Source organism: Scyliorhinus canicula, chromosome 28, assembly GCF_902713615.1.
Source record: "Scyliorhinus canicula chromosome 28, sScyCan1.1, whole genome shotgun sequence".
In the NCBI taxonomy this organism is placed as follows: domain Eukaryota; kingdom Metazoa; phylum Chordata; class Chondrichthyes; order Carcharhiniformes; family Scyliorhinidae; genus Scyliorhinus; species Scyliorhinus canicula.
Genome location: NC_052173.1, coordinates 5,884,047 through 5,908,986, shown reverse-complemented (window position 1 = coordinate 5,908,986; position 24,940 = coordinate 5,884,047). Strand labels below are relative to the sequence as shown.

Here is a 24,940-nt window from a genome sequence, read left to right as displayed (position 1 = left end):
CCCCCCCCCCCCAAGGTCCAAGGAATTCCTGCCAGCTGGCATTCCTCTGAGCTTCTTCCTGCTCCTCATGTCCGGGTCTGTCACCTCTGTGTCGTCCGCCGGGTCGTTCTCCGAAGTGGGCGGGGTGTACCTTATAGGTGCCCGTCTTTTCCTTGACGACCTCCTTGGAAGTTGTTCTTCCTTCTCCTCGGTGAGAGGTGTCACGGCGGCCTCGTCGAGCGTGTCCATCTCCGACTCTGACGACTGGATGACGGGGTCTGGAGAAATTGCTCGGAGCTGGGGTGTGGGTATCCTTTCCGTCTGGGCTATCCCAGCTTGAGGCGGTCCTGCTTCGCCTGCCTCCAGGTGTGGTTCCGCTGCCCTTATTTGGTCTAGGTGTTTCTTCAGCACCTTACCTCCTATTGAAACCTCATAGGATATGGGCCCTGTTTAGGACTCTACCGTGCCTTTGACCCACGTTGGTCCATTCCCATAATTCTTGACCCAAACCGGTGCCCCCACCTGGAAATATCATTTGCCCGGAAGAAGTAACACATTCTGTCCACGTACTGGGACCAGTCCTCAATAGCCGGGTCGAATGCCTCTAACCTCCCAAAAAACGGCATTTTTAAAATGGCAAGGCTTACCCTCCGAGTGCGGCAGCTGGTCTCCGCAAAATTCGTAGTTTACCTCGTCGCCACTGTAGTAATCCACGGGAGGCAGGAGTTCCGTCACCACACCAATATTTATTTACAATAACGATATTACAGGAGCAGCTACAAACAGTGCTGCTAGCAGTCCAGCCAACTTAGGACTGGCTCACAAAGCCTACACAGGTGATTATATGGGCCCCCTCAATGAGCTATCATTGAGGGAGCTCATACTCCAATTGGCCAACCAATAAAGCCAATTGGAGTTCATTACACCCTGATTATTGGTGAATTGTAAAAACAGTCGATGAGCCATTCCCTGGGTGTATTCGACAATAGACAGCAGTGAACACATCAGCTGATTCGCATCACAAAGGCCACAGAAAAAGCAAAAAAACTTGGACAGATAATCTGATTTAGGCATAGGCTGAGGGCAAAATCGAACCGGCTCAGATCCAGAATCAAACCGGCTCTGATCCAGAATCAAACCGGCTCTGATCCAGAATCAAACCGGCTCTGATCCAGGATCAAACCGGCTCTGATCCAGAATCAAACCGGCTCTGATCCAGAATCAAACCGGCTCTGAACCAGATCAAACCGGCTCTGATCCAGAATCAAACTGGCTCAGATCCAGAATCAAACCGGCTCTGATCCAGGATCAAACCGGCTCTGATCCAGGATCAAACCGTCTCTGATTCAGCATCAAACCGGCTCTGATCCAGGATCAAACCGGCTCTGATCCAGAATCAAACGGGCTCTGATCCAGAATAAAACCGGCTCTGATCCAGAATCAAACCGGCTCTGATCCAGAATCAAACCGGCTCTGATCCAGGATCAAACCGGCTCTGATCCAGAATCAAACCAGCTCTGATCCAGAATCAAACCGGCTCTGAACCAGATCAAACCGGCTCTGATCCAGAATCAAACTGGCTCAGATCCAGAATCAAACCGGCTCTGATCCAGGATCAAACCGGCTCTGATCCAGGATCAAACCGTCTCTGATTCAGCATCAAACCGGCTCTGATCCAGGATCAAACCGGCTCTGATCCAGAATCAAACTGGCTCTGATCCAGAATAAAACCGGCTCTGATCCAGAATCAAACCGGCTCTGATCCAGAATCAAACCGGCTCTGATCCAGGATCAAACCGGCTCTGATCCAGAATCAAACCGGCTCTGATCCAGGATCAAACCGGCTCTGATCCAGCATCAAACCGGCTCTGATCCAGAATCAAACCGGCTCTGATCCAGAATCAAACCGGCTCTGATCCAGAATCAAACCGGCTCTGATCCAGAATCAAACCGGCTCTGATCCAGAATCAAACCGGCTCTGATCCAGAATCAAACCGGCTCTGATCCAGGATCAAACCGGCTCTGATCCAGAATCAAACCGGCTCTGATCCAGGATCAAACCGGCTCTGATCCAGAATCAAACCGGCTCTGATCCAGGATCAAACCGGCTCTGATCCAGAATCAAACTGGCTCTGATACAGAACAAACCGGCTCTGATCCAGAATCAAACAGGCTCAGATCCAGAATCACACCGCGATTTGTGTCAGCAAGAACCACGAGGGCGACCTCCTCCACCGTTTATGTGATCAGATTAATGCCCATGATGGTCACATATCTGATTAGCAGCGATTATAGTGAATTTAAGTCTGTTCAGCGGGCTGAACGCGGATACCTCCACCCTCACAGTATGTTCCCACCCACCTGGCTCGAGATCACGTTGGCGCGAGTTATGGTGATTCCAAAATGAAAACCGGCCGTGATGGCTACGCCGGGGGTGCACAGTGAGGTATAGCCCCCAGGTGGTGCAGGGCATGACAGGGCACTTTTTCTTGGTTCTGCCTCTGGCACCCTGGCAGTGCCAAACTGGCAGTGCCAACCTGCAAGTGCCAGGGTGGCCTGGGGCAGTGCCAAGGGCAGGCCCTCTGGGGAGCCCCATTGGGGGCGAGGGGGGGAGTTTGCTTTATGTGTAGGGGTGGGGGGGGGGGGGGGGTGATCCCCATCCAAGGACTTGGTTGGGTTCTCCGCAATACTGGTGGTGGGTTGGGATAGAGCCTGTGAAGGGGCGATGGTGAGGGTGGTCCAGTCATATGGAGGGGGGGGCGGAGCCTGTGAAGGGGCGATGGTGAGGGTGGTGCCAGTCATATGGAGGGGGGGCGGAGCCTGTGAAGGGGCAGTGGTGAGGGTGGTGCCAGTCATATGGAGGGGGGGCGGAGCCTGTGAAGGGGCAGTGGCGAGGGTGGTGCCAGTCATATGGAGGGGGGGGGGGGAGCCTGTGAAGGGGCGGTGGTGAGGGGGGTGCCAGTCATATGGAGGGGGGGCGGAGCCTGTGAGTGGAGGGACCGCCTTTGATGACTATGGGTAGTGCCAGCCGGGGCTGTGGGGTAGAGGGGCCTTATGTGTAACTTTGTGATCAAAGTGCCATTTAAAAAGGGTGTCCAGACCTGAAAATCACCGAAGGCTTTCACGCAGTCACCTGAATTTGGGAGATTTGGGAGAAAATTGCACCCAAAAATTTAATGTCAAAATTGACCTTAAGTGTCAACGTTTTTATTGACTCTGTTTTGGAAGAACTTTTGAATGTTTTCGAATAGGATTTGTTATGAATGTCATGTGGTGGAGTTAGCTTCAACACAAGCTCATTGTTCGCTCTCGGTGCAGCCTGTGGAGTGGAGGCTGCTGGGAGTCGCTTCTGTTTATTGTCCTCAGGTGCTCCTTGCTCCAGAGGTCAATTCACTAAATGGCTGAATTTAAACATTTCCAGCGTTTTCTGTACTCTCCCTGCAAATAATTCCCATGATGGCTCCCGAACCGGCGCTCTACAGTTCCACTCCACACCACAAGGCTCGTTTCCATTTAGCGTTGTACGGTCACCTCAGCTGGTGAGGGTACTGAGTGACACAGACTCCCTCCTCGGTCCAGCTCCATCTGAATGGCAATCGTGGATGGAGTAGAATTCCTCTTCATACCTGTGGGACAAGGGAAATAAAACATTCCTCTAATGCACGGGTGAGAAAGCTCCCCAGGTCTGATTATTGAGCTGCTACTGACTGAACGGGTTCCACTTCCTTATTTTGCCCATCTTCAGATGAGAATAATGTAACATCATCCTCTCCCTCCCTCAGTTTACCCCCTACCCCTCCCTCAGACTCCCCTCACCTCCTCCCTCGGTTTCCCCTTACCTACTCCCTCAGCTTCCCCTCCTCCCTCCTCCCTCTGACTCCCTTCACCTCTTCCCTCAGCCTCCTCTCACCTCCTTGTTCAACTTCCCCTCACCTCTTTCCTCAGTTTGCCCTCCTCTCCTCCTTCAATTTACTTTCTCCCATCTCTCTGTTGGAAGTCAATCACCTCCGCTCCAGGACATCACTGTAAGGGGTTATTCAGGGTAGTGTCCTCGGCCCAACCATCTTCAGCTGCTTCATCAATGACCTTCCTTCCATCATTAGGCCAGAAGTGGGGATGTTTGCTGATGACGGCACAATGTTCAGCACCATTCGCAACTCCTCAGATAATGAAGCAGTCCGTGTCCAAATGCAGCAAGACCTGGACAATATCCAGGCTTGGGGCTGACAAGTGGCAAGTTACATTCGGGCCACACAAGTGCCAGGCAATGACCATCTCCAATAAGAGAATCAAACCATCGCCCCTTGGCATTCAATGGCATTACCATCGCTGAATCCCCACAATCAACATCCTGGGAGTTACCATTGATCAGAAACTGAACTGGACCCAGCCACATTAATACTGTGGCTACCAGGGCAGGTCAGAGGCTGGGAATCCTGCGGTGAGTAACTCACCTCCTGACCCCCCCCCCAAAGCCTGTCCACCATCTACAAGGCACAAGTCAGGAGTGTGATGGAATACACTCCACTTGCCTGGATGAGTGCAGCTCCAACAACACTCAAGAAGCTCGACACCATCCAAGACAAAGCAGCCCCGTTTGATTGCTCCCCCTTCCATAAACATTCACTCCCTCCACCACCGACTCACAGTGGCAGCCGTGTGTACCATCTACAAGATGCATTGTAGGAACTCACCAAGGCTCCTCAGGCAGCACCTTCCAAACCCACGACCACCACCATCTAGAAGGACAAGGTCAGCAGATACCTGGGAACCCCACCACCTGGAGGTTCCCCTCCAAGTCACTCACCACCCTGACTTGGAAATATATTGGCCGTTCCTTCACTGTCGCTCGGTCAAAATCCTGGAACTCCCTCCCTAACAGCACTGTGGGTATACCTACGCCACATGGGCTGCAGCGGTTCAAGAAGGCGGCTCACCCCCACCTTCTCAAGGGGCAATTAGGGATGGGCAATAAACTCTGGCCTAACCCGCTGTGGTAGTATGACTAGGGGTATGACGGTACCTGGGAGTGTGAGCTGCCATTGGTGCAGAGGGCTCGCTGCCTATTGGCCCAAGTATCGTGTGCTTCTTATCCCTATTGGCTGAGAGGAAGGTAGCTCCGCCTACGAGGCGGGGTATAAGAACCCGTGTTCCCCGGCAGCCAGCCATTTTCCTGTACGTCTGCTGCCGGGCTCACTTCTTGCTAATTAAAGCCTTTAGTTTCGGACTTCACCTACGTTTCGTGTCCATCGATTGTGCATCACCCGCGACGCCCACATCCTGTGAATGAATAAAAACAATTGATGACTCTGGGATGGGGCGGGTTGCCGATGAAGAAAGGTTGGACAGGGCGGCCCTGTAACCATTGGAGTTTAGAAGAGTGAGAGGTGATCTTATTGAAACGTACCAGATCCTGAAGGGTATTGACAAGATAGATGCTGAAAGGATGTTCCCCCTGTGGGGGTTTAAAAATAATTGAATTGAAGATGGAGATGAGAGTTACATTCTCTCAGACGGTGGTTAGTCTGGGGAATTCGCTCCCCCAGTGGATGCTGGTGCATTGACCATATTCAGGGCTGAGTTAGATCGACAAGGGAGTCGAGGTGCAGTGGCTCGGGAGAATACACTGGAGACGTCCAGTGATAAACAAAGGGGGGGGGGGCAGGATTCTCTGAGCCTCCACCCCGAGATAGTGTCCGACGCCACTCCCGCGATTCCCCGGTCCCCGGAGCATCGCCGGCAATCGGGCGCACGCGGTCGAAGTGGCGTCGGTCGGGGGCCATTGTCGATTCTCCGCCAACAACTGACCAACTGCCGGCGTGGTTCTCTCATGGTTCCACTCGGCGGGCACTCGGCAGGCACTCGGCGGGCACTCGGCGGGCACTCGACGGGCACTCGGCGCGGTGACTGTGGACTCAGTCCGCGGCTGCCCTGGTGGGGGGGCAGGGGGATCATTCACTGGGGGCGGGGGGGGGAGGAGCCTCCAGGATGGCCAGGATTCCGATCGGGGAAATTCAAGTCCTTGTGAACCCTGTGGTGAATGTAGAAATTGTTATTCATTCTATTTCACATTTGTGGCAGTAATGCTATTAAGACACACACAGGCAGGGTGTCTGCTAAAGCTGTAATTTCCAAGGTAATGAGTGATCTTAACCATTTACTTTTTTTACAGAGGAATAGCTAATGGAATATTGTTTTGATTGCTGGAGACTCCCTGGAGAATAGATAATTTATGAGGGATTGTATTTAGTGCTCGCTAATCAGGTGATGGGGGCATCTTAGTGAAATAAAGATGATGTAATTAATGGAGGAACCAGGTCTGTCTGTAGTTTGCAGTTTTGCTGTTAGGTTGAGTCGAAGAGTCTGACAAGACAGAAGGATTTTCAGGCTGTTCCTGAAAAGGGTCTCTCTCTCCAAAGCCTGCACAGAAAGCAAGGAACCTGTTGTGTTAACTTTATTTATAAGTGGCATTTGAACTGTATGTATTGCTTAATTGAAATTAGTGGCAGAGAGTTTAAGCTTTTCCTTTAATTTAAGAACTGTTTAACTGATGATTGCGAAGCTATTTTCTTTGCTGTTAATGTGGTTAACTCTGTGTTGAAATTAAAGTTCTTTTTAACATTAAAGATACCTATTGGTCAGTGTCATCACTCCTGGGGGTGAAATCTTCTTTCCTCACAGTTGTATAAATTAAAAAATTGTTTGTGGTTCTCATCTGGTATCTGAATAAGGGGAATCAGGGATTATGGGGGAGAAGGCAGGAAAATGGGGATGAGAAAGATATCAACCATGATTGAATGGCGGAGCAGACTCGATGGGCCGAGTGGCTTAATTCTGCTCCTATGTCTAATGGCCTAACAAAAGTTGGGTATGTTCCGGTATCCTAACAACCTCTTGAGTCCCTCAACCAGTCCCATTGTCTCCGATGTAGTCTTGTTGTCTGCAAGAGGCGGTAGTTCAAGTGACCCCACCTCCTCTGTAGGTCTGTTCGCCACACCAGCTCCCCACTGGACTGTTGGCGGGACTGACTCTGAAATTCCCGGCTCCCTCCACTCTGGAGCGGCTACAGGAGCGCCGGCGGCACTAATTGGACCCATCTGATCCGGAATGGGGGCTCCTCACGTGGTCGCCATGCTTCCGCAAAGTTCTGCCGTTGACGTTGACCACGTCCGATACGGGGGTCCCGATTGGGACAGGAGACGAGCGGCTAACCTGAGTGGGCCCTCGGCGAGATTCCGAACAGGCCCTCCCCATCTGGAATGACCTGTCGCCCTTTTGTGAAGTATGTTGATTTTTCTGGGACGCTCGACGGGACTCCACCCTCGTCGCCAAATTTGGAAATGTCAAAGTCCAAACAGGTTCTGAGGCGACGGCCCATAAGCGACTCAGCCGGTGTGATCCCCGTGGTAGAGTTGGGGGTGGGGGGAGGGATGTGTTGTCGGACAATAGGATGTTAACCAGCTGATGGTACAGCAGCCAGTACGATTGCTTCTCCGTAGCATTCTTGAAAGCCTGTACCACCCTTTCCGCCAACCTGTTAGATGTAGGGTGATACGGGGCCGCCCTGGTCTGCCAGCTTCCGTTCGTCTGAACAAAGTGTTGGCAATCGTCCCCAATAAAAGGTGGACCATTATTGGACACAATGGCTTCTGGCAGACCTTGTATGGTGAATACCCAGCATCAGGCGTCCACAGTAGCCGCCTCAGGTGTAGCTCCCATGTCTTGTATGGATAGCCATTTGGGATGGGCATCTCCAAGACTAGAAACATCCTGCCTCAGAAAAGGCCTGCAGGGTTGACGTGTACTCTGCAGGCCCGGCTACTCCCAAGGGTGGGGATTGGCCGAAGGAGGTTGCGATTGTTGAGTCTGGCAGGGAAGGTCATGGCCAGGTTTGGAATGAACCTGTCACAATCGTTCACTGTGCCCCGGAAGGATTTCAGCTCGGCTACCTTCTTGGGTGCTGGGTCTTCCTGTATGGCTTTGACCTTTCTTTTTGAGTGGGTGTAAATCTGCGGCAGCCACTCGAAACGCCAAGTATGTGACTTCCGTGGCCTGGGAGGTACGTTTCTCATGCTTAAGGCGGACTTCCGCATCTCTGAACCCCCTTAATACTTCTTCCAAACTTGACATATGCTCTCTGTGTGTGATCCCTGTGACCTAAACATCATCGAGGTGGACCATGGCTTTTGGGATATGCTGACGTACCCAATCATTGTTTCTAATTAAGGAGCAATTTAGAGTGGCCAATCCACCTAACCTGCACATCTTTGGGTTCATAGAATCATAGAATTTATAGTGCAGAAGGAGGCCACTCGGCCCATCGAGTCTGCACCGGCCCTTACACAGAGCACCCTACTCAAGCCCACATATCTACCCTATCCCCGTAACCCAGTAATCCCCACATACCCTTTTTGGACACTAAGGGACAATTTAACATGGTCAATCCACCTAACCTGCACATCTTTGGGCACTAAGGGACAATTTAGCATGGCCAATCCACCTAACCTGTACATCTTTGGACTGTGGGAGGAAACCGGAGCACTTGGAGGAAACCCACGCAGACACGGGGAAGACGTGCAGACTCCGCACAGACAGTGACCCAAGCCGGGAATCGAACCTGGGACCCTGGAGCTGTGAAGCAACTGTGCTAACCACTATGCTACCGTGCTGCCCCCAGTGGGGGTGAGACCCACGCAGACACGGGGAGAATGTGCAAACTCCACACGGACAGTGACCCAGAGCCGGGATCGAACCTGGGACCTCGGCGCCATGAGGCAGCAGTGCTAACCGCCGTGCCGCCCTGTTCCCCATGGTATTCTGGAAAATAGCGCAGGCCAAGGAAATGTTGAGAGTTAGCCTCATTTACTGAAATAGGCTCTTATGTGTATTGATCATGGTGAACCTTTGGGCCTCCGTCAGCTGAGCTAGCTCAATTGTTTGTCTAATGTGATTTTAGTCACAGACAGGAGATTGTTTTGTGGATGCTGAGGTTGTTGATCCCGCAAACTAGATGGTCACGCAGCATATCGCTGAGTGCTGCACCAAACTCACAATATTCGGCTGTGCTTCCACGCACAGGTTATGGGGAGTAGGCAGGAAAGTGGAGTTCAGATCACAACCTGATCAGCCATGATCATTTGGGACTCTAGTTCCAGCTAGTGCCTCAGGTCAAGCTTGAAGTAGGTGAGGGCTCCCGCCAGCTTGGCTTGTAGGCCCTCGATTCGGGGATCGGCTACTTATCCACCTGGGCCGCCTGATTGATAGTGAGTTTATAGTCCCCACATATCCTTATTAATCAATCGGGCTTCAACACAGGTACTGTTGGGGCTGCCCACTCAGAAAATTGCCCTTGTTTAAAACAGTTCAAACAATTTTACTAGTTTAACAGTTCCTCTAATCGCTTTACCTCAGGACGGAAGGGACTGGTCTGGCCCTAAAGATCCGGCCTAACTCATTGCACAACATAAAGCTTCACAGGATGTAATGAACAACGCTGATTGAGATTTTAAATATTTCAGCCGATTGAGTTTAATTCGCTGCAACCAGTCCCTTCCCATCAGGCTTAGGCTGTGGCCCTCCACGACAATCACACCCCGCACTGGAGTACGAGGGGGCGTTATAATCCGTGAGGGGCGCGACATTCGAGCGATCACTGCCAATGGGCAAGGGTGCAATGTCAAGTTGTGAACTCCACGCCGGCTTTTGTTTGGGCTATCTGACTTTGCCCCCCCCCCCCCAGCCCCTAGCCCCCCCCCCTCTCCCCACCCCCTACCCCCAGCCCCCCGCCCCTGCCCCGATGAAATCCACTTCTGCAAACTGGCCAGCCACACGGACAAGGTACGAGGGGTTGGGAACAATGCAGCCCATCGCAGTGCGAGGAGCAGTTTTGCTCAGACTGTCGAGATTGCATCGACAAACTGAGTGGGGGGGAGGGGGGGGGGGCCAGGGGAAATAAATGTATCCTTTGAATTTCAAGGATATCCGTAATGTGAGCACTTCAGCCAATTTTGTGCTCAACTCTATTCTGAACTGGAAGCCCCGTCATTGATTTATAATAGCACGATGGAGAGTTGAAACGAGCTGAATGCTTTAATGGTGAGCGATGACTGAATGATAAAGTGAGTGGGAGGGTCAAGCATTCCCCCACAGAACAGCCACTGGCTGGGTTCAGGGAGGGACGGTGACTTCTCCAAAGTTCGAGACGGTGACTTCTCCACGACAAGTACCCTTCCGGAGGCGGGCGGGGGGGGGGGGGGGGGCAACCAGTCGATGCGTGGGGAAGGCACACCTCAAAGAGGGGCTCGCGCTGAACAGGGCAGCACGTTGGTGGGGGCTGGAGACGGTTTGGAAGCCTGCGAGAGTGTTTTCTTTGCTTTGTGTGTGTTCATAAGCAGGAAGTTTAACAGGAAATTCAACAGAAATGCTGCATTCTCGAGGGGGCCGGGTAACTGCAAACATTGCCCAGTCTGAATGTTGCTGCAGACGTCAGCAAAATGGAAGGAAGAAATGTACCCTGCATATTTGATTTTAAAGAAGTCTTTGGAAACGGGTCCCCTTCACTCTCCAGCGGCAGAATGCAGAGAGAACCTGGTTTTGATCAGGCGCATTTCCAGCTGTGGGGGCGGGGGTGGGGGTGGATGATGGGGGGGGGGGGGGGGGGGGGGTGGTGCGGGGAGAGTTGTGGGGTCAATACACAAGGACCCGGTGGGGGGGGGGGGGGGGGGAGAGGTTTAGCCCTGGGGTTGCATGTGCAGTGTCACTGGGGAGCTGACATCTCTGAGATTGTTGGGATTCTCCCAGCTCCCACTCTGGGAAGAGGGCTGGGATGAGGGGGCGAGCTGCAATTCGCCTGCCCAAGTGGGGATAGCAGAGCCCAGAACCATTTCTGCAGCTTGGCGAAACGGCGGTGGGCAGGATAAAGAGGGGAAACATTTTTGTGGCCTGTTGACGAGTTCAGTGGAGACATTCGAGGGCAGGGAGAACTTGGGCTATAAAAGCAAAATCCTGCGGACGCTGGAGATCAGGAAATGACAGCAGGAAAGGTGGGAACAAAAAGCCCAGCAGCATCTGTGGAGGGCTGGGTTCTCCGATTCTGAGACGAAGCGCCGATGGCGGCGTGGGGACGGTGGCCTTTTGCGACCGAAAACACGGCGCAAATCGGCCACCGATCCCCCATCTGGTGGGGGTGGGGGGGCTGGCAGGTCGGCAGTGTAGAGCCCCTGGCTCGAGCTGTGGATATGGCCGGAGAATTGCCAGGCAACAAAGCGATTGCCGTGCGCGGACGCGGCCTGACCGATAGTGACCCCCTTTGGCCAGGCTCACCACCACCGGACCGCCCCCCCCCCCATCACTGCCCCCAGCCCCGAAAATAAATACAATGAATGGCCGACATCGTCGGGAACTCGGCCCAGCAGGGGGCGGAGAATCGGGGGGGGGGGGGGGCGGAGCATCGGGGGGGAGGGGCCTCAGGTAACGTCCGGACGTCATCCCAACGGCGTGCGACGTATTCCCGGAGTATGCCATTTTGGAGGGGGCGGAGCATCGCAAACGTGGCGCCATCCCCGATTTCGGCACCAACGTGGATTCTCCGTCCGATCGCCGAACGCGATATCGCGGTTGGAGACCGGAGCATCTCGCCCTTAATGTTTCCAGTCCGCGTGATTCTTCTTCAGAGCTGTACAGGGTGGCAGAAATGGGGTCTCTCCTGTTCTGGAAAGGAATCGTACAGATTTCAAATGCTGGGTGAAATCTACCAAAAGCTCCGTGGTGTGAGATTAGCCAGGTGGATCATGGGGAAACACTCCGCTATCTAACGCCCATCTGGGTAGATCAGAGGCCTCAGCAGGGAAGCCAAGGCCGCACTTAGTCCCGTTTTCTGCATTGACGAGCTCCGCTCGCAGAACTCTGAATTCGGGAGGCCATTTTTAATTCTCTTGAGCCCCCGACGCGAGCCTTGAACCCTCCCCAACCATGCCCCAACTCACTATAAGGAGGTTCCCAAACACACACACACCCCACAGGGCACAACCCAGCACACAAATGTCAGCTTGGCAGTCTGGCATCCAGGTGGCACTGGGATGGGTGGCGAATGTTCCCTTTGCCCTGGCACCGTCCATGTATTACAATGACATCACTCAGATAATCAGCTGCCTGGGAAAGGTTATTCAAAGAACAGCATTCAAAGATCAAATGAACCCAAGTCTGTGCCATTCCTACTCACCCTCCTAATGGGCGTGTTCGGCGACCCCATCGCGCTGGCGATCGGGGGGTCACCTGACTCACTCCACCTGCCGTGATCTGGATCTCGCCCAGCAAGGGCACTGTTTCGTACTGGTCCACAGCAACGTAGATCAGGGGTAACGGCACCTCATTGGGTCCTGCAGGGCAGCAGAGGCCCCACATGTGGTCGGGGACAGGGCAGAGTACTGTCCTCGCAACCCCCCCCCCCCCCCGGTGCCCAGGCACCTTCGCACTGCCGCGCTGCCTGGGTGACAGTACCAGGGTGCCAGGCTGGCAGTGCCAGGCCTTGCCAAGTAGAGGTAGGGTTCCCAGGGGCCTCCCCATGGTTGAGGGGGGGGTCAAACAAATGGGAGGGCGGGTGCCTGAATGAGGGAGGGGGGGGGGGAGAAAGATGAGAGAAAGATGCCGGACAAAATGGCGCCCTGTCTGGAGAGAGTTGGTTAGATTCCTCCATCCAGCCGGCAGAACCGAAAGTGGAATTCAATGGAACCTCGTGGCACTGAGAATCATTCCAGTTTGGTAAGATCCAATCATCACCTGTTACCGGGCAGGGCACAGCCTCCTCAGCCCGTTCATTGGCTAACAGCCACACCAATCAAGGCAGACCATCGCTAATATCAGTCTAAAACAGCACAGCATTCTGGAATCTGCTTCTCTGAATTAAAGGCTATGTACAGGCTGCTTATTTACCTTAAATATGCACGCTGCATTAAAGTCATAGGTCCATTACTCATCCATAGATCAAAATGGCAATAGCAAAAATAAAAGTGGAAATAAGCAAATAAACAGGAACAAACAGTAAGGATCCTTCCAACTGCAGGAGTTCCTCAGGGCAGTGTCCTAGGCCCAACCATCTTCAGCTGCTTCACCAATGACCTTCCCACCAACATCTGCAGCCCATGTGGTGTAGGTACACCCACTGTGCTGTTAGGGAGGGAGTTCCAGGATTTTGACCCAGCGACAGTGAAGGAACGGCCGATATATTTCCAAGTCAGGGTGGTGAGTGACTTGGAGGGGAACCTCCAGGTGGTGGGGTTCCCAGGTATCTGCTGCTCTTGTCCTTCTAGATGGTAGAGGTCGTGGTTTTGTAGGTGCTGCCTAAGGAGCTTTGGTGAGTTACAGCGGTGCATCTTGTAGACGGTACACACGGCTGCTACTGTGTCGGTGGTGGAGGGAGTAAATGTAATGAACTCCAATTGGCTATATTGGTTGGCCAATTGGAGTATGAACTCCCTCAATGATAGCTCATTGAGGGGGGCCATATAATCACCTGTGTAGGCTTTGTGAGCCAGTCTTAAGTTGACTGGACTGCTAGCAGCACTGTTTGTAGCTGCTCCTGTAATATCGTTATTGTAAATAAATATTGGTGTGGTGACGGAACTCCTGCCTCCCATGGATTACTACAGTAAATGTTGATGGTTAGCGTGTCGATCAAGCGGGGCTGCTTTGTCCTGGATGGTGTCGAGCTTCTTGAGTGTTGTTGGAGCTGCACTCATCCAGGTAAATGGATAGATGGTGGGCAGGCTTTGGAGTCATTGCATAAGGTCAGAAGTGTTCATTGATGACTGCATCATTCGCGACTCCTCAGATACTGAAGCAGTCCATGTCCGAATGCAGCAAGACCTGGACAATATCCAGGCTGGGCTGACAAGTGGCAAGTTACATTCGCGCCACACAAGCCCCAGGCAATGACCATCTCCAATAAGAGAATCAAACCAGCGCCCTTTGACGTTCAATGGCATTACCATCGCTGAATCTCCCACAATCAACATCCTGGGGGTTACCATTGATCAGAAACTGAACTGGACCCAGCCATATTAATACTGTGGCTACCAGGGCAGGTCAGAGGCTGGGAATCCTGCGGAGAGTAACTCACCTCCTGACTCCCCAAAGCCTGACCTATGAGTGTTTAATGGGACAGTGTAGAGCAGGGGTGGGCAAACTACGGCCCGCGGGCCGCATGCGGCCCGCCAAAGGTATTTCTGCGGCCCACCAAGTCATTAAAAAAAAAAAAAAAAAAATTTTTTTAAAAAAATTTTTTTTTTTTTTTTTTTTAAATTTTTTTTAAAGGTTAATGGGTGGGGGGGCTGTTGGGTTACTTACTGGTATAGGGTGGATACGTTGACTTGAGTAGGGTGATCATTGCTTGGCACAACGTCGAGGGCCGAAAGGCCTGTTCTGTGCTGTACTGTTCTATGTTCTATATGAGGCGCCCAGAATCATAACCGGGTGAAGTAATTATTTTACTTAATATACTATGCGGCCCTTTGTGAATTGTGAATTTCTGAATGCGGCCCTTGCACGCAAAAGTTTGCCCACCCCTGGTGTAGAGGGAGCTTTACTCTGTATCTAACCCCGTGCTGTACCTGTCCTGGGAGTGTTTGATGGGGACAGTGTAGAGGGAGCTTTACTCTGTATCTAACCCCGTGCTGTACCTGTCCTGGGAGTGTTTGATGGGGACAGTGTAGAGGGAGCTTTACTCTGTATCTAACCCCGTGCTGTACCTGTCCTGGGAGTGTTTGATGGGGACAGTGTAGAGGGAGCTTTACTCTGTATCTGACCCCGTGCTGTACCTGTCCTGGGAGTGTTTGATGGGGACAGTGTAGAGGGACCTTTACTCTGTATCTAACCCCCTGCTGTACCTGTCCTGGGAGTGTTTGATGGGGACAGTGTAGAGGGAGCTTTACTCTGTATCTAACCCCGTGCTGTACCTGTCCTGGGAGTGTTTGATGGGGACAGTGTAGAGGGAGCTTTACTCTGTATCTAACCCCGTGCTGTACCTATCCTGGGAGTGTTTGAGGGGGACAGTGTAGAGGGAGCTTTACTCTGTATCTAACCCCGTGCTGTACCTGTCCTGGGAGTGTTTGATGGGGACAGTGTCGAGGGAGCTTTACTCTGTATCTAACCCCGTGCTGTACCTGTCCTGGGAGTGTTTGATGGGGACAGTGTAGAGGGAGCTTTACTCTGTATCTAACCCCGTGCTGTACCTGTCCTGGGAGTGTTTGATGGGGACAGTGTAGAGGGAGCTTTACTCTGTATCTAACCCCGTGCTGTACCTGTCCTGGGAGTGTTTGATGGGGACAGTGTAGAGGGAGCTTTACTCTGTATCTGACCCCGTGCTGTACCTGTCCTGGGAGTGTTTGATGGGGACAGTGTAGAGGGACCTTTACTCTGTATCTAACCCCCTGCTGTACCTGTCCTGGGAGTGTTTGATGGGGACAGTGTAGAGGGAGCTTTACTCTGTATCTAACCCCGTGCTGTACCTGTCCTGGGAGTGTTTGATGGGGACAGTGTAGAGGGAGCTTTACTCTGTATCTAACCCCGTGCTGTACCTATCCTGGGAGTGTTTGAGGGGGACAGTGTAGAGGGAGCTTTACTCTGTATCTAACCCCGTGCTGTACCTGTCCTGGGAGTGTTTGATGGGGACAGTGTCGAGGGAGCTTTACTCTGTATCTAACCCCGTGCTGTACCTGTCCTGGGAGTGTTTGATGGGGACAGTGTAGAGGGAGCTTTACTCTGTATCTAACCCCGTGCTGTACCTGTCCTGGGAGTGTTTGATGGGGACAGTGTACAGGGAGCTTTACTCTGTATCTAACCCCGTGCTGTACCTGCCCTGGGAGTGTTTGATGGGGACAGTGTAGAGGGAGCTTTACTCTGTATCTAACCCCGTGCTGTACCTGTCCTGGGAGTGTTTGATGGGGACAGTGTAGAGGGAGCTTTACTCTGTATCTAACCCCGTGCTGTACCTGTCCTGGGAGTGTTTGATGGGGACAGTGTAGAGAGAGCTTTACTCTGTATCTAACCCCAAGCTATACCTGTCCTGGGTGTGTTTGATGGGGACAGTGTAGCGGGAGCTTTACTCTGTATCTAACCCCGTGCTGTACCTGTCCTGGGCGTGTTTGATGGGGACAGTGTAGAGGGAGCTTTACTCTGTATCTAACCCCGTGCTGTACCTGTCCTGGGAGTGTTTGATGGGGACAGTGTAGAGGGAGCTTTACTCTGTATCTAACCCCGTGCTGTACCTGTCCTGGGAGTGTTTGATGGGGACAGCGTAGAGGGAGCTTTACTCTGTATCTAACCCCGTGCTCTACCTGTCCTGGGAGTGTTTGATGGGGACAGTGTAGAGGGAGCTTTACTCTGTATCTAACCCCAAGCTATACCTGTCCTGGGAGTGTTTGATGGGGACAGTGTAGCGGGAGCTTTACTCTGTATCTAACCCCGTGCTGTACCTGTCCTGGGCGTGTTTGATGGGGACAGTGTAGATGGCGCTTTACTCTGTATCTAACCCCGTGCTGTACCTGTCCTGGGAGTGTTTGATGGGGACAGTGTAGAGGGATCTTTACTCTGCATCTAACCCCGTGCTGTACCTGTCCTGGGAGTGTTTGATGGGGACAGTGTAGAGGGAGCTTTACTCTGTATCTAACCCCGTGCTGTACCTGTCCTGGGAGTGTTTGATGGGGACAGTGAGGAGGGAGCTTTACTCTGTATCTAACCCCGTGCTGTACCTGTCCTATGAGTGTTTAATGGGACAGTGTAGAGGGAGCTTTACTCTGTATCTAACCCCGTGCTGTACCTGTCCTGGGAGTGTTTGATGGGGACAATGTAGAGGGAGCTTCACTCTGTATCTAACCCCGTGCTGTACCTGTCCTGGGGGTGTTTGATGGGGACAGTGTCGAGGGAGCTTTACTCTGTATCTAACCCCGTGCTGTATCTGTCCTGGGAGTGTTTGATGGGGACAGTGTAGAGGGAGCTTTACTCTTAAAGCAAGACTAACTGAGGGTTTAAGCAGGCAATGGTTGCTGTGCGTCTTTATCCTGCATGAAGTGATTACTTTATGTGGTTTAATCGAGCTTCCAATGCAGTCAAATGTGTTCTGTTTACTCCTGTAAAACAGAACTCAGCTGGATTGGGCTTCTTGACTTAGATGTGGGAGGATCCAAAAAGGAGCAGCATTTCGAAAACACATTCTTCAGCGGACAATTAATTTAGATTTTCAGCAGCCTGCTCGGTAAATATCAATATAAGTGAGCAAGTTTCAAAGCAGGCAGACATATTGAAGTGAGTGAAGACTTGGAGCAGCACTTTGTGATTATTTAACTTGTGCTCGCTGATCGGCTCCCGCATTGGCAATGCCTCGATTTTCAAACTCGCATCCTTGTTTTCAAATCCTTCCATGGCTTTATTCCTCCCTATCTCTGTGATCCCTTCCATCCCTACACCCCTCCAAGATCGCTGCCCCCTCTAATCCTGTCCTCTCGTCACTCAGCTATGAGGAGAGGTTGAATAAACTCGGTTTGTTCTCACTGGAACAACGGAGGTTGAGGGGCGACCTGATAGAGGTCTACAAAATTATGAGGGGCGTGGATAGAGTGGATAGTCAGAGGCTTTTCCCCAGGGTAGAGGGGTCAATTACTAGGGGGCATAGGTTTAAGGTGTGAGGGGCAAGGTTTAGAGGAGATGTACGAGGTAAGTTTTTTACACAGAGGGTAGTGGGTGCCTGGAACTCGCTGCCGGAGGAGGTGGTGGAAGCAGGGACGATAGTGACGTTTATGGAGTATCTTGACAAATACATGAATAGGATGGGAATAGAGGGATAGGGACCCCGGAAGTGCAGAAGATTTTAGTTTAGACGGGCAGCATGGTCGGCGCAGGCTTGGAGGGCCGAAGGGCCTGTTCCTGTGCTGTACTTTTCTTTGTTCTTTATCCCTGATTTTAATCGTTCCGCCATTGGCAGGGTGCCTCCAACTGGGCCCCAAATTCTGCAATTCCCTCCAAAAACATGGGAACCGGGGGTGGGAGGGGAGGGGGGTGGTGGTGGAATGGGTCAGACATGGATTCACTGCATTAATTGGGCAGCTCTCCAAACTTTGGCAAACATACTGAGGAGGAGATCAACCAGCCGACAAATGAGGAAGGAAAGAGGACGAAGAGCGAGGGGACTTTTATTAAGCATTCATTTCCCACCTAGCACAACATTCTACAGCCTGCATTTGGTACCAAAACATCAAATGAATCTGCTCCCAATAATGAATGACCCTTCGCCGATTCAGGGTGGTTAGCGTTTCTCAGACCGACTGAGCTCAGATCAACATAGAACATAGAACATTACAGCGCAGTACAGGCCCTTCGGCCCTCGATACTGCGCCGACCTGTGAAACCACTCTAATGCCCATCTACACTATTCCCTTATCGTCCATATGCCTATTCAATGACCATTTAAATGCGTTTAGTGTTGGCGAGTCCACTACTGTTGCAGGCAGGGCATTCCACACCCTTGCTACTCTCTGAGTAAAGAACCTACCTCTGACATCTGTCCTATATCTACCACCCCTCAATTTAAAGCTATGTCCCCTCGTGCTAGACATCACCATCCGAGGAAAAAGGCTCTCACTGTCCACCCTATCTAATCCTCTGATCATCTTGTATGCCTCAATTAAGTCACCTCTTAACCTTCTTCTCTCTAACAAAAACAGCCTCAAGCCTTTCCTCATGAGATCTTCCCTCCATACCAGGCAACATCCTGGTAAATCTCCTCTGCACCCTTTCCAATGCTTCCACGTCCTTCCTATAATGCAGCGACCAGAATTTCACGCAATACTCCAAATGCGGCCGCACCAGAGTTTTGTACAGCTGCAACACGACCTCATGGCTCCGAAACTCAATCCCTCTACCAATAAAAGCTAACACACCGTACGCCTTCTTAACAACCCTCTCAACCTGGGTGGCAACTTTCAGGGATCTATGTACATGGACACCGAAATCTCTCTGCTCATCCACACTACCAAGAATCTTACCATTAGCCCAGTATTCTGTCTTCCTGTTACTCCTTCCAAAATGAATCACCTCACACTTTTCTGCATTAAACTCCATTTGCCACCTCTCAGCCCAGCTCTGCAGCTTATCTATGTCCCTCTGTAACCTGCAACATCCTTCCACACAGTCCACAACTCCACCGATTTACTCACCCATCCTTCTACGCCCTCCTCCAGGTCATTTTTTTAAATGACAAACAGCAGTGGCCCCAAAACAGATCCTTGTGGTACACCACTAGTAACCGAATTCCAGGCTGAACATTTCCCATCAACCACCACCCTGTCTTCTTACAGCGAGCCAATTTCCGATCCAAACTGCTAAATCACCCTGAATCCCATGCCTCCGTATTTTCTGCAATAGCCTACCATGGGGAACCTTATCAAACGTTTTACTGAAATCCATATAAACCACATCAACTGCTTTACCCTCGTCCACCTGTTTGGTCACCTTCTCAAAGAACTCAATAAGGTTTGTGAGGCACGACCTATCCTTCACAAAACCGTGTTGACTATCCCTAATCAAATTATTCATTTCTAGATGATTATAAATCCTATCTCTTATAAACCTTTCCAAGACTTTGCCCACAACAGAAGTAAGGCTCACTGGTCTTTAGTTACCGGGGTTGTCTCTACTCCCCTTCTTGTACAAGGAGACAACATTTGCTATCCTCCAGTCTCTGGCACTATTCCTGATGAGAACATAAAGATCAAAGCCAAAGGCTCAACAATCTCCTCACTAGCTTCCCAGAGAATCCTAGGATAAATCCCATCCGGCCCAGGGGACTTATCTATTTTCACACTTTCCAGAATTGCTAACACCTCCTCCTTATGAACCTCAAGCCCTTCTAGTCTAGTAGCCTGTATCTCAGTATTCTCCTCAACAACATTGTCTTTTTCCTGTGTGAATACTGACAAAAAATATTCATTTAGCACCTCTCCTATCTCCTCAGACTCCACGCACAACTTCCTCCTACTGTCCTTGACTGGCCCTATCTTACCCTAGTCATTCTTTTATTCCTGACATACCTATAGAAAGCTTTAGGGTTTTCCTTGATCCTACCTGCCAAAGACTTCTCATGTCCTCGCCTGGCTCTTCTTAGCTCTCTCTTTCGGTCCTTCCGAGCTAACTTGTAACTCTCGAGCGCCCTAACTGAGCCTTCACGTCTCATCTTTACATAAGCCTCCTTTTTCCTCTTGACAAGTGATTCAACTACTTTAGTAAACCACGGTTCCCTTGCTCGACCACTTCCTCCCTGCCTGATAGGTACATACTTATCAAGGACACGCAGTAGCTGTTCCTTGAACGAGCTCCGCATTTCAATTGTGCCCATCCCCTGCAGTTTCCTTCCCCATCCTATGCATCCTAAGTCTTGCCTCATCGCATCATAATTGCCTTTCCCCCAGCTATAACTCTTGCCCTGCGGTATATACCTATCCCTTTCCATCGTTAAAGTAAACGTAACTGAATTGTGGTCACTATCACCCAAGTGCTCACCTACCTCCAAATCTGACACCTGTCCTGGTTCATTACCCAGTACCAAATCCAATGTGGCCTCGCCTCTCATTGGCCTATCTACAGACTGTGTCAGGAAACCCTCCTGCACACTTTGGACAAAAACGGACCCATCTAAAGTATTCGATCTATAGCGTTTCCAGGCAATATTTGGAAAGTTAAAGTCCCCCATAGCAACCCTGTTACTTTCACTCCTATCCTGAATCATCTTTGCAATCCTTTCCTCTACATCTTTGGAACTTTTCGGAGGCCTATAGAAAACTCCCAACAGGGTGACCTCTCCTCTCCTGTTTCTAACCTCAGTCCATACTACCTCAGTAGACGAGTCCTCATCAAAATGTCCTTTCTGCCACCGTAATACTGTCCTTGACTAACAATGCCACCCCTCCCCCTCTTTTACCACCTTCCCAGAGCTTACTGAAATATCTAAACCCCAGAACCTGCAACAACCATTCCTGTCCCTGCTCTATCCATGTCTCCGAAATGGCCACAACATCGAAGTCCCAGGTACCAACCCATGCTGCCAGTTCCCCTACCTTATTCCGGATGCTCCTGGCGTTGAAGTAGACACACATTAAACCACCTTCCTGCCTTCCGGTACACTCCTGCAACTTTGAAACCTTACTCATGACCTCACTACTCTCAACCTCCTGTATACTGGAGCTACAATTCAGGTTCCCAACCCCCTGCTGAATTAGTTTAAACCCTCCCGAACAGCATTAGCAAATTTCCCCCCCAGGATATTGATCCAACGGGCAGATGTCTGTTGCTGCAATGCAATCCCATCCAGTACCTCTCATGGTAAAGGGTGTATAGCTCCCTCTATAAATTAAGAGCATTAAAGTGTTTGTTAAACCATCCAGGAGGTCTAGTGGCACAGTGGAGGCCACATCCCTGACTCTGAGCCAGAAGTGGGTTCGAATCCCACCCCAGGACTCGATGGCCAAGGAAGGTGTGTTCATAATGTGACCAGTTTGAGTATTGACTTGAAAATGCTTCCAAACACACCAAAGGTTGGTGGAATCATAGAACCCTTACAGTGCAGAAAGAGGCCATTCAGCCCATCGAGTCTGCACTGGCCCTTGCTCCGATAAAGCACCCTACCTAGGCCCAATCCCCTGCCTGTAACCCCACTGAACATTTGGACAACATTAGCATGGCCAGTTCACCTGACCTACACATCTTTGGACTTGTGGGAGGAAACCGGAGCACCCGGAGGAAACTCACGCAGACACGTGTAAGAGCAGGAGCGATTCTGGTCAGCCAGGCTTGATGTGGAGTGACGCCCCTCAAGCTATGAGCCTCTGGCGAAAGACGAGCGACCTGCTCCAGGAGTTACCAGCTATGGAAATGGGCAAAAGTCGCAATGAGGTGCAGGAAGAGAATTAAATTGGACCTCTTGTTGTCGAAGTGTTTCCATAAAATAATTCAACCTCCCAGGACTGGAGGAGTTTTTTTTCCAAAACTGCTGACCCACAACGTGACAAGGTGAGCCAAGCTCAAACCGTGCACACTCTCTCTTGTAATCTCCACAGATCCTAGTGGACAGGGACAATTGGTAATCCCATGGATCTTAGGGAATATGGGCTCTCCCGATCAGGGGACAGGGCAATCGTTAACCTTTTCTGTTGTATAAATAGAGCTGGCCAGTGTGGGATGGGCTAGAGAGAGGGAGCCAGTAGTGAGCTATTGGTGTTGCGTAGTTTTTTAAAATAAATATTAGCATAAATAGGGGCGAAATGGTGGCGCAGTGGTTAGCACTGCTGCCTCATGGTGCCGAGGACCCGGGTTCGATCCTGGCCCCGGGTCACTGTCCGTGTGGAGTTTGCCCATTCTCCCCGTGTCTGTGTGGGTCTCACCCCCACAACCCAAAGATGTGCAGGGTAGGTGGATTGGCCACGCTAAATTGGGCTGGTTTAGCACAGGGCTAATGAGCTGGCTTTGAAAGCAGACCAAGGCAGGCCAGCAGCGCGGGTTCGATTCCCGTACCAGCCTCCCCGAACAGGCGCCGGAATGTGGCGACTAGGGGCTTTTCATAGTAACTTCGTTTGAAGCCTACTCGTGGCAAGAAGCGATTTTCATTTCATTTCAATTGCCCCTCAATCGGAAAAAAAGTTATTGGGTGCTCTGAATGTATAAAAGAAATGTTAGCGTGAATAAAGTTTTGTTTGACTCGCAAACACGTGTTGGACTCTTTGTGGCCCTCACAAAACTCTCCAACTTGCCTTTTTCGAGTTTAAGTAGGAAGTGGGGCCCTGCGCATTCAAATTGTGCATTGGATGGTACTTGGGCACAAAAGAGTTAAAGAGGGTAATGTGGCCCCATTCTTGCTTGGTGAGGAGAGAGGGGAGAATGAAATATCGCTGATGTGTCTGTGGTGTGTTACTCAGGAACACAAGAGACCTTGATTGTCGGAGTGGTGTTATAAAGCCTCTTAAATCACTCATTTTATCTGAGTCGATGGCGGCCATGGCCCCCTCTGACTGAGGTTGAATAATGAGCTGACTAACCTGGGCCTTGTTGAACCACACACTGTTTATTCAAACTCTTCAAACACTGCGGCAAGCTTTCTGCAAAAAAATCAGCGACCGTTTTGGATTTCTGTGTAACTTAAGTCAGATCCCCCCTTCTTAATGGTTCATGTTTAACTGATCTGGTATCCATTATTCCAGCTTTTGGAATAATAAAACGCTGGATGATTTAATTATTTCTGTTTCACTGACCAGCTGAAGAATAAACTTCAACAATGACAGCTCAGTTCCCAACATTCCCTCGCTTCGAAAATCTAAGCTGATTGATTCAAAGGCCTTCATCGATAATTTGTCTTACGTGGTTGGGACTTGCTTTCCAATCCGGCTCCCCGCCTCATTTTTGCTGCGATCTAGCTTACTGCAGTTGTCATCCTTTCTCTGCCTTGTGGGGTGGGGGGGGGAAGGAATGGTGTGTTTGTGTGTGTGTGTGTGTGTGTGGAGTTCCTCACATGGTTTTACTCGGAGAATTGAAGGGTGCATAAAGTCAGTCAGGGACAGACTGGAAGTCTCGTACTCGTTCGGAAGGTGCTCAAGGCATAATTGTTTCTGGAACAGCCTGGGCCAAAAGCCACGGACAAAACCGACGTTGTTGACCCATCGATGGAAGGTTCGTCCTTGGGGGCCAAGGGCCTAGTACCAGGGGAACTGCGGTCGAGGCCTTGCGGGGGACCTGGGTATTTCAGGTACAGTTTGTGGCCTGGAAAGGGAGCAGAGAGGACAAATCTATGAGGCGGGGGGGGGGGGGGTGGGGGGCCGAGGAGGGGGTAGAATAGGGACACTGGGAATGGGAAGATGTTGGCAGTCAGTATGGGCCATGGGGGGAGGGGGGCGGGAGGGGGGGGGGGGGGGTGCACGAGACGAATAGGCCCATAGCCTGGACTGAAAAGGGCTCAACGGAAAACTGGAACGCGTGGAGTAGTTTTTTTAAAATAAAGTTAGAGTGCCCAGTTTTTATTTCCAATTAAGGGGCAATTTAGCACGGCCAATCCACCTAGCCTTGCACATCTTTGGGTTGTGGGGGTGAAACCCACACAGACACGGGGAGAATGTACAAACTCCACACGGACAGTGACCCAGAGCCGGGATCGAATCCGGGTCCTCGGTGCCATGAGGCAGCAGTGCTAACCACCGCGCCACCCCTGAACATGTGGAGTAGTGTGGTGATGTCCAACATCAGGGGTCACTTTGGCGACCCCCTCCCACATCCGGGAGCAGCAGTCGCTCCAGCAGGGTGTATCCCGGCAATCTAGGGAACCCCTTCCAGACCTTTCGCGCAAAGTCCCTAACCTGTAGATACCTGAACTCACTGCCCCTCGGCAGCTCTACCCTCTCCCTTAGCTCCTCCAGACTGGCGAACCCTTCCTCCAAATACAAATCCCTCACCTTGGCCAGCCTCACTTCCCTCCACCTCCTGTATACACTATCCACTCCCCCCTCCCCCCCCCCCCACCCCAAGTGCAGCACTGGAATGCCAAGGCAATTAATGAAATTATAAATGAATGTACTGGAGCGACTGGATATTTCATTGGGCAATGTTGTGCATCTTAAATCATGACTCGCTATTACCTTGGAGACCAGTATCGCCTTATATGGAAGGTCGAACTTCGGAACACGGTCCGTTTGCCCAGGACAATCTGAATGGCTCAAAGTGCAGGTGATGACCTTTACCCTTTTATCTTTTCTGTTTTGCTTCCCCCTGAACTCGGAGCTCTCCCAGGGCTCTGTTCTTCTTTTCACTCTGCTCCTTCTCTACATCGATGGCCTCTTTCGCTCACCGTCCAATGGGTTCCCCTCTTTCACGTTTGGTACCTCCCTATATTGACACCAATCATTGGTTTAGATTCTTGTTCAAGTAGGATTAGCAG

At 51.2% G+C, this 24,940-nt stretch overlaps 1 protein-coding gene across 1 annotated transcript in view; it reads right to left on the bottom strand.

Moving 5' to 3' along the window:
• LOC119958086 (integrin alpha-5-like) overlaps positions 1 to 12,381 on the bottom strand; it is a 171,056-nt gene extending 158,675 nt beyond the window's left edge. The window contains exon 1 of the mRNA XM_038786315.1: positions 12,262 to 12,381. Coding sequence (XP_038642243.1) covers positions 12,262 to 12,381 — 120 coding nt within the window. The remainder of the gene's footprint in view (positions 1 to 12,261) is intronic.
• Positions 12,382 to 24,940: the final 12,559 nt, after the last annotated feature.